This window comes from Delphinapterus leucas, chromosome 8 (assembly GCF_059928025.1).
Source record: "Delphinapterus leucas isolate spDelLeu-1000000601 "Yukka" chromosome 8, BTC_Dleu_Yukka2, whole genome shotgun sequence".
Taxonomy (NCBI): Eukaryota; Metazoa; Chordata; class Mammalia; order Artiodactyla; family Monodontidae; genus Delphinapterus; species Delphinapterus leucas.
Window position 1 is genome coordinate 26,616,312 of NC_143136.1, and position 9,296 is coordinate 26,625,607.

At 38.8% G+C, this 9,296-nt stretch overlaps 1 protein-coding gene across 1 annotated transcript in view; it reads right to left on the reverse strand.

Moving 5' to 3' along the window:
• CPS1 (carbamoyl-phosphate synthase 1) overlaps window positions 1–9,296 on the reverse strand; it is a 222,533-nt gene extending 213,237 nt beyond the window's left edge. Inside the window, exon 1 of the mRNA XM_022567590.2 lies at window positions 8,966–9,296. Within this exon, the coding sequence (XP_022423298.2) occupies window positions 8,966–9,148 (183 nt within the window). The 5' untranslated portion in view covers window positions 9,149–9,296. The remainder of the gene's footprint in view (window positions 1–8,965) is intronic.

Here is a 9,296-nt window from a genome sequence, read left to right on the forward strand (position 1 = left end):
GATATAAAAATAAACATGTGGCTATGCTTCCAGGAACATAACAGAGACTTGGGCTAGTGAGGAAACCACAGCTGTAACTGCTGCCTCTGAACACTGCACACTGAAATTTGTCTCTGACAATATCACTATAACCACTAGAACCAATGCTACTTTTTCATAAGGAATTTTTCCAAAACTCACTGCCCCTTCCTAAAGCTAAATACTGCTGCCAATACTTGCATCAGAAAAGTGCAAACTCCACTGATGCCTCGTAGTGCCCACCTTTGAACTGAAGTCTTATTCAGGTTCACCTGATGGTGAGGCCTGGGTCACATGTTTGGTACCCAGCTACATGTAAGGCTGGGAATTAGAGTTCAAAATCCAACTAGAATAGGAAATGCTTTTGATGCATTAGTTTTTCCATAGACAGAAAAGCTGTTTAGAAAATAATGGGCAGCTATAAATAACGATGGATGTCCACTACAATTATTATTCAGATTAGACCCCAGCCAAACTACTAACATTTTGTTAAACATCACTTTCTAGAAAAGAAAATTTTGTAAATTTCAATACTCCAAACTTTAGATATAACACTTTTCTTAATTTAATGCTTATAAGTGATGCTAGAGAGATGGATAAAACAGTTTTACTTTCAGAATTGCATCAAAAATATGAAATAGAATAACTTAGATGCATAAGTTCTTTACATCTTTCAGGGATTTTCATGTAACTTATTTGTAATTTCAGAAAGCAATGGTTACACCTTGGGCAAAATGAAATCAGGTCTCCAGACACTGAATTAAAGTATTAAATAGCAACTCTGCCTGGTTAGGCAGAATTAATTTACGCTGCAGGAAAAAAATGGTGTACATATACAAATCACAAGTAACAACTTGGCACAACTTAATAAGTAAATTTACTTTTCTATAGAAACTGATCAGGAAACTCAGTGAAGAATGTATTCTGATTTTTCAAGACCATTTCAGGGAGAAAATCTTCTTGACTGTGGTACATTCTCTCATAATAGCATGAGAAGGAAAGGAACTAAAGATGTTTTCAAGGTTTAGTTTAGAATGAACAGAGATAAGAAGAACACAATAGGAGCGGATCTGGAGAAGAAACTAATGAGTTAAATTTGGGTCATCCACATGGAAAGGTTCAGAAATCAGAAGTTTTGGTCTGGAATTTAGGAATCATGGACTCATTACTTCAATTCTCAACTTTTATTTTGTTTGGAATTTATTATAATGAGAATTAGGTTCAGAAAAAAAGAAATAGTGGAAGTTTAACAAATTAGAAACATGGTTCTCTTTCCTATCCAATAAGTCCAGAAGTTGGTCTGGTAGAAGGCTCCACAGAATCAGGCACCCAGTTCCTTTTCTTAAGTAACTTCCTTTCCCAAAGTTATCTTGTGGCCCAAGAAGGTTGCTGGAGCTTCAGCCATCATATCCATAGTCCAATCAACAGAAAAGTGAAAGAAGACAAAAGAGCATGCCCCCTTCCTTTAGAGACACTTCCTATAAATTGCACATACCACTTCTACTTTCATTCCATTGGCCAGAATTTAGTCAATGGCTACACCTATCTACAAGAATGGCTGGGATATATGGTCATTATTCTAACCACCCATGTACTCAGCTAAAAATCATGGCTTCTTTAAGGAAAGGAAGTGAACTGATATTGGGTAGTAATTAGCACTTAGCATAAAAACCTAGGACAGGGGGCTTCCCTGGTGGCGCAGTGGTTGAGAGTCCGCCTGCCGATGCAGGGGACAAGGGTTTGTGCCCCGGTCCGGGAAGATCCCACATGCCGTGGAGCAGCTGGGCCCGTGAGCCATGGCCGCTGAGCCTGCGTGTCCAGAGCCTGTGCTCCGCAATGGGAGAGGCCACAACAGTGAGAGACCCGTGTACCGCAAAAAAAAAAAAAAAAAAAAAAAAAAAACCTAGGACAAATGGCTCTAGCACTATTATTTCTTCCACTAAAAAAAGTGGCAGTAACAGCATCATCATAAGAATCACTGTGAATCCAATCTAATTATAAAACAAAATCATTCACAATCTTCGGTATCTTAACAATCTTTAGTGACCAATTACTTGTAAGACACAACAGATTTCAACATATCAACTTGTCAGGGCGTCACGAGTACATGGAACCTCATTGATGGTGGTTAAACTGTCACAGCACCACCATATGAAGTTACTAATCACTTTGTATAGTGGCAAATGAACAAATCCCATGGATAGCATGTATAATGTTCTGAGTCTGATATATAATTATGATACAAAATTGCAAAAGATGGCTTGCAGTTATCAAAAATGAAAAACTCTCATTTTGGATAATCACTTGGTGGACAAGTTCAAAATGAAGCATAACCAGAATGAGTTTCAACAAATAAAATTATTTAAGACATCCCTCTGAACTGTGTGCTGTTTTGTATCACATAGTCCTCTAGAAAAAATTCAAAATCTACATGCTCTTATCAGTCAGATTAAAAAAAAAAAAAGGAAAGAAAATTGGAAAGAAACATCAATGAGAAAGAAAAAAGGCGAAACCGTGCAAGTGTAATAACTGCTATCATTTTTCTTTGCCATTACTTTGACAATAAAAGTTTTGTATGGAAGCTCCTGATTTATGGTCCTTTCAGGCAGTCACTGCTGAACAAAGCCACATTGATTTCCCAGGATCCGAGGTGGGGCAGTTCAAGGCCACGAAAAATTGCAACTCATACTTCTGTTGGCTGAATATCTATGAATTGGATTTGACCCAGACCAAATTTATGAAAGGGCCTACTCATCTTATCACTGACAAATGGAAACCTTTACCTTGCCATAAGTCACACACATGAGTGCACCCTGGACTTCTGACCCATCCTCGCTCTAGTCTTAAGGTTTGTAGACCTTAAGACTCTCTTTGAAGATTATACAACAATAAACTGTATTAATATTTGATACAGACAAACCTTTAACTGCTGGGAACAGTATTATTACAGTAAGAGGACTAATTTAAAGGAATTAGGTAGAAAAGTTCAATGTGTTTCTTCCTGGGTTTTCCTTAGGTTAATGTCATTGATAAAGCAGGACTAAAAATTCCTTTGTAAAATAGTTCCTTTTTCACAAAAGATTATAGGGCAAATATGTACAGAAATAAAGTAAGGACACAGAAATAAGTAGACCAAAACTTAGTATATATTAATCTATGTATAAAGGTAAAGAAGAGAGAGATCAATAAAAGAATAGTAGAAAGAAACTTAATATTTTAATAAGTAACTGAAAAAAAGAAGAAAAGCCTGACACCAAGGAAATGATAAAGAAAGGAATGAAAAATATTGGAGAAAAAAAGAAAAATTGAAGTCTTAACTGTACAGGTGAGGTCTATCATTTAAAGGCTTTCTGGAGGAGGAGGCATGAGCTGACTTTTGAGGGAAAAGTAGGCGTTGATAGAGGGACAGCATGTGTGAAGACAGATGTGCCATAGCAACTTATCTGACAAACTGCATACAAGGGTGAGGCGGGGGTATAAAGGTAGAGAGGAGGCCAGTGTTCAAATCTTCAAGGGCTCCATTTACTAAGGCAGAGTTTACTTTATGCTGAAAGCTCTATGGAACTGCTGGAGTTTAAGCAGAGAAGTAACATGATCAGATATGCATTTTTTTAAAAAGTCATTAAACCAAAGAGAAGGATACATAGGAATGTAGTCAAAGAGGAGAAACAAAGATCAATAATACAAATGAGAAGCGATGAGATCTTGAACTTAAAGGCACTTAAAGAGGAAAAGAAGACAGATTCAAGAGGCATTAAGAGATGGAAACTACAGGACTTGTAGATTGATTGGATGAAGGGGTGAGGGTAGCATTAAGAAGCTACCAACCACATTCTGGGTTTGAGCAACAAGGTAGCTGATTTTGTCGTTCTCTGAAATATGGTTTCCAGGAAAATTAAGAGGCCTAGGGGAAAGATGGTGAGTTTAGTTTTGATTAGGGTGGTCAGGGGACAATTCATTGTGAATCGGAAACAGTATAATTCATGATGCAGAGACTCACACAGAACAAAACTGAGAGAAATTTTTTAACTAGAGAATTATACTGACATGAATAAGTTTGTTGAGAAGCCTCAAAACTGCAACGTATAAATGAAAAAAATATGCCCCTAACAGTAAAAGTGTCAGTCACTTTTGAGTTTCGTCTAGTCCTTTCTCACTAAGGAATTGGTATTGACCCTCAATCAGTGTGGCTCAGGTAACAGCCACTCTAAAAGCCTTTCCATGTTGTTCTAGACATACACCATATTGCCCTTGTCCCATGTGGCTAAACTAGCAGTGTGACATAAGCTTATTTCTAAGCCTCGATCTTTGCTTATGGAGTCATGAAGGTCCTTGAATACTGAGTCTCTATCAGCTCCCTTGGATGTCTGCACAGTGATGCTGACTCTCGGATTCTTCTATTGAGACCATTATTATTCTATAGCAGGGACTGTGCTCTTTTCCTCTTTTTAGTAGCTAGTTTCTTCATGATATGTTGATTGAAGGGATTTCAAAATCCCAAAGATTATGATTTTCTTCCTTCTAGATTCTCCATTCATAATACTATTATATGCCCCCAAAAGTCACTCATTCAGAGAAGTACTACGGTCTGCTCTCTTCATGCCCAAAATCACATGAATTACACTAAGAATGCACTATCCTAGGCTGTGGCTGTGTCTCTCCTCTTGACTTCTTCTGACCTAAAGCAGTTAGTGTATGGCTAGCAGGGAAAGCTTCCAAATGCCATCTGTTAGAGTTTTATATATATTGTCCCTATCTCTGCCCCCTCTCAGGTAATGCAGAAGTAAGTCACCAAAATCCAAACAAGGATCACGTTCCCAGTTGCTTGTTTCTCAAACTTATTTAAGATTGTGTAGACACACTGAATCATGCCAATCACAATTAAGAAAGAAGTTTCCCTCCTTTTGATTGCCTAACCAATAAGAAGTGGGAATACCAGAATGCACTTAGTTCCTCCAGAATGGGGAAAGACTGGGTTTGGAGCATCTATTCAATCTTACACCAAAGAAAATATAGTTATGTTAACAGTAAATACACCCTTTCCTAATGACTATTCAATTGGAGAACCTATCCTTTATTTCTGTGGGAATCTAATACCTTCAGAGTCTACATGTAGGGTTAAGTGACCATAGCCTCTTGTGTCAGGTTGCCTGAGCTCAGAGTTTGGCTCATCTATGTATCAGCTGTGTGGCATTGAGCAACTTCCTTACCCCTGCTTTTACTCAGTTTCCTCATCTGTAAATTGGGGATAATAATAGACCCTAGATCATGACATTGATGTGAGGATTAAATGATAGGATATATGTCAAGTGTTTAAAACAGTACCTGGCATAGAGTAGGCACTCAATAAACATTAACTATTAATTTAAAGAAAGGATTTTTAAAGTATTTTTTGTTTTTTGCATTGTTTGGTGGTTTTTTTGTTTTTTAGTTGGTTGGTTGATTGTTTTGTTTTGTTTTTTTTTAATGAAGATTGGTATCTGATGCTGCCGGAAGGAAATAAGAGAATAGTAAACAACAAGAGTTCTTCACAGATGGACACACACCATGCTTTGCTCCACTGTTCCAGGCAGTGACCCATCAGAATATGTCACTCAGGGAAGAAGAAAGCTCAATGGTATACTGGCACCAAGAGCACAGCATCTCCCTGAACAACAAGCAGCTGGGCTGGAACAAAGCCAGGGAAGGAATGCAATCTCTTTGGGGAAAAAAAAAAAATCACAGCACATCTTCCTATTTTGACAGCCCAGGGAAAACAGGCAGCTATACAGAATAAAGCAGCAAGTGCGCTTTGAGATCTTGGGATGAAAAGCATTGGAGAAGCACACCCTATTATTGTACAAAACCCCTACTTACATGTACACCCAGAGCTTTGGCCCTCACCCGAACTGTGCTGTAAAAAGAAGAGGATTTTGACTGTTTTTCTCTGATAGGGCACATAAAGCTCTTCCTTTCTTCCTAGATTTGGCTGGTGCTGCCACAGCTGTTACAGAAGAAGTCCCCTGAATAAGAATTTCCCCATTGTAACCTCAATACGTTCACCCTTCTAAGAATGCTGGGTCTGAATCATTTTTAGATTCCTGAAATTTTTATCAACCACAAAGGTAGCAAAATAAAATGTATTCTCTCTTTAGTTATTATAACCAAATTATACATAGGGATTAGAGGCAGAAACCAAGAAAAAAGAGAAAGAAAGGAAAAGAGAGGCCATTGACAGAAAAAGAGAGAGAAGAATACAGAGAACAAGGAAGGAGCATACACCTGCTGGAAATAATAAGAGAAATGTGAGCTAATATCTATGCAGGGGTTCACTTTCTCCCTTCAGACGATAGAAGTTTATTTAATGAGTCTCTCTCTATCAGCTTGTCAAGAAAAACAGCTGCACTTCTGGGCCTCTGGCTCAGGGAAAGGAACTGAATTGTCAAGTCCCCACAAAGCTTCCTAAGCTAGGTGTCTCAAGTATATTACACAGGGAAGGGAAAAATCCCAAATAACTAGAATCCCCTCCATCCCAGGAGTTGCCACTACCATCTAGTGGCAGCATGTAATATAACCTCCAAGAAGTTATCACGGGAAATCACTAGTGATTCTGTCTTTATTTTCCATAGAATTAGAAAGACCTAAATTATCCACCCAGTCACAAGATGTCAATGCTGGGAGGGACATACATTAGCAAGACCAATGGTCTAGACTGTGGCTACACAAAAGAATCATATGGAGAGCTTTTTTTTTTTTTTTTTTTTTTGCCATACTTGGGCCTCTCACTGTTGTGGCCTCTCCCGTTGCGGAGCACAGGCTCCGGACATGCAGGCTCAGCGGCCATGGCTCACGAGCCCAGCCGCTCCGCGGCATGTGGGATCTTCCCGGACCGGGGCACAAACCCGTGTCCCCTGCATCAGCAGGTGGACTCTCAACCACTGCGCCACCAGGGAAGCCCTAGAGAGCTTTTTAAAAGTATATATTAGTGTTTGGCTGATGAAAGAAATTAAAGATGATACAAATAGATGGAGAGATATACCACGTTCTTGGATTGGAAGAATCAACATTGTGAAAATGACTATACTACCCAAAGCAATCTATGGATTCAATGCAATCCCTATCAAATTATCAATGGCATTTTTCACAGAATTAGAACAAAAAATTTCACAGTTTGTATTGAAACACAAAAGACCCTGAATAGCCAAAGCAATCCTGAGAAAGAAAAACAGACCTAGAGGAATCAGGCTCCCTGACTTCACACTACACTACAAAGCTACAGTAATCAAGACAGTATGGTACTGGCACAAAAACAGAAAGAGATGAATGGAACAGGATAGAAAGCCCAAAGATAAACCCATGCACATATGGTTCCCTTATTTTTGAAAAAGGAGGCAAGCATATAGAATGGAGAAAAGACAGCCTCTTCAATAAGTGGTGCTGGGAAAACTGGGCAGCTACATGTAAAAGAATGAAACTAGAACACTCCCTAACACCATACACAAAAATAAACTCAAAATGGATTAAAGACCTAAATGTAAAGCCAGACACTATAAACTCTTAGAGGAAAACACAGGCAGAACACTCTATGACATAAATCACAGCAAGATCCTTTTTGACCCACCTCCTAGAGAAATGGAAATAAAAACAAAAATAAACAAATGGGACCTAATGAAACTTAAAAGCTCTTGTACAGCCAAGGAAACCATAAAAAAGACAAAAAGACAACCCTCAGAATGGGAGAAAATATTTGCAAATAAAGCCACTGACAAAGGATTAATCTCCAAAATTTACAGGTAGCTCATGCAGCTCAGTATCAAAAAAACAAACAACCCAACCCAAAAATGGGCAGAAGACCTAAATAGACATTTCTCCAAAGAAGATATACAGAATGCCAACAAACACATGAAAGAATGCTCAACATCATTAATCATTAGAGAAATGCAAAACAAAACTACAATGAGATATCATCTCACACTAGTCAGAGTGGCCATCATCAAAAAATCTACAAATAGATGCTGGAGAGGGTGTGGAGAAAAGGGAACCCTCTTGCACTGTTGGTGGGAATGTAAATTGATACAGCCACTATGGAGAACAGTATGGAGGTTCCCTAAAAAACTAAAAATAGAACTACCATACGACCCAGCAATCCCACTACTGGGCATATACCGAGAAAACCATAATTCAAAAAGAGTCATGTACCAAAATGTTCATTGCAGCTCTATTTACAATAGCCAGGTCATGGAAGCAGCCTACATTTCCATCAACAGATGAATGGTTAAAGAAGATGTGGCACATATATACAATGGAATATCACTCAGCCATAAAAAGAAACGTAATTGAGTTATTTGTAGTGAGGTGGATGGACCTAGAGTCTGTCATACAGAGTGAAGTAAGTCAGAAACAGAAAAACAAATACCATATGCTGACACATATATATGGAATCTAAGAAAAAAAAATGGTCGTGAAGAACCTAGGGGCAGGACAGGAATAACGGTGCAGACATAGAGAATGGACTTGAGGATACGGGGAGGGGGAAAGGTAAGCTGGGACAAAGTGAGAGAATGGCATGGACATATATACACTACCAAATGTAAAATAGATAGCTAGTGGGAAGCAGCTGCATAGCACAGGGAGATCAGCTCCGTGCTTTGTGTCCACCTAGAGGGGTGGGATAGGGAGGGTGGGAGGGAGACACAAGAGGGAGGAGATATGGGGAGATATATATATATATATATATAGATATATATATATATGTATAGCTGACTTACTTTGTTATAAAGCAGAAACTAACACACCTTTGTAAAGCAATTATACTCCAATAAAGATGTTAAAAAAAGATAACAAAGTAAACAAAATAAAGAATAAATAAATTACATAAATTAAATGGGGTGGCCAGGAAAGGTGTTGCTGAGAAGATAAGGCATGGAGTCAAGCATCTATCAGCACAATAGGTTTATTTTTTACTCACATGATGATTGTGATCCATATAGTAACTCAGGGTACATGGTAATTCAGGGTCTTTTCCATCTTGTGGTCCATCTCTCCCCCAGGTCCTCAGTGTTCTTCTCGCATTTAGCTGGAGAATGTGGAAAGAGAAAGAGTGTGGGGAGGGCACACACTCCTCCACCTGAGGAGGCTGGTGCCTCCACATCTAGGTTCACACCCATGATGAGAACCAGTCATACAGCTCTCCCTGGATGCCAATTTGCCAAGTGCTGTGCCAACCAAGGAAGGAAGAATATGCACCTACATGAGCATTAGCAGCTCCTGCCCGCAACCAGTTAGGAAGCTACTGCAGT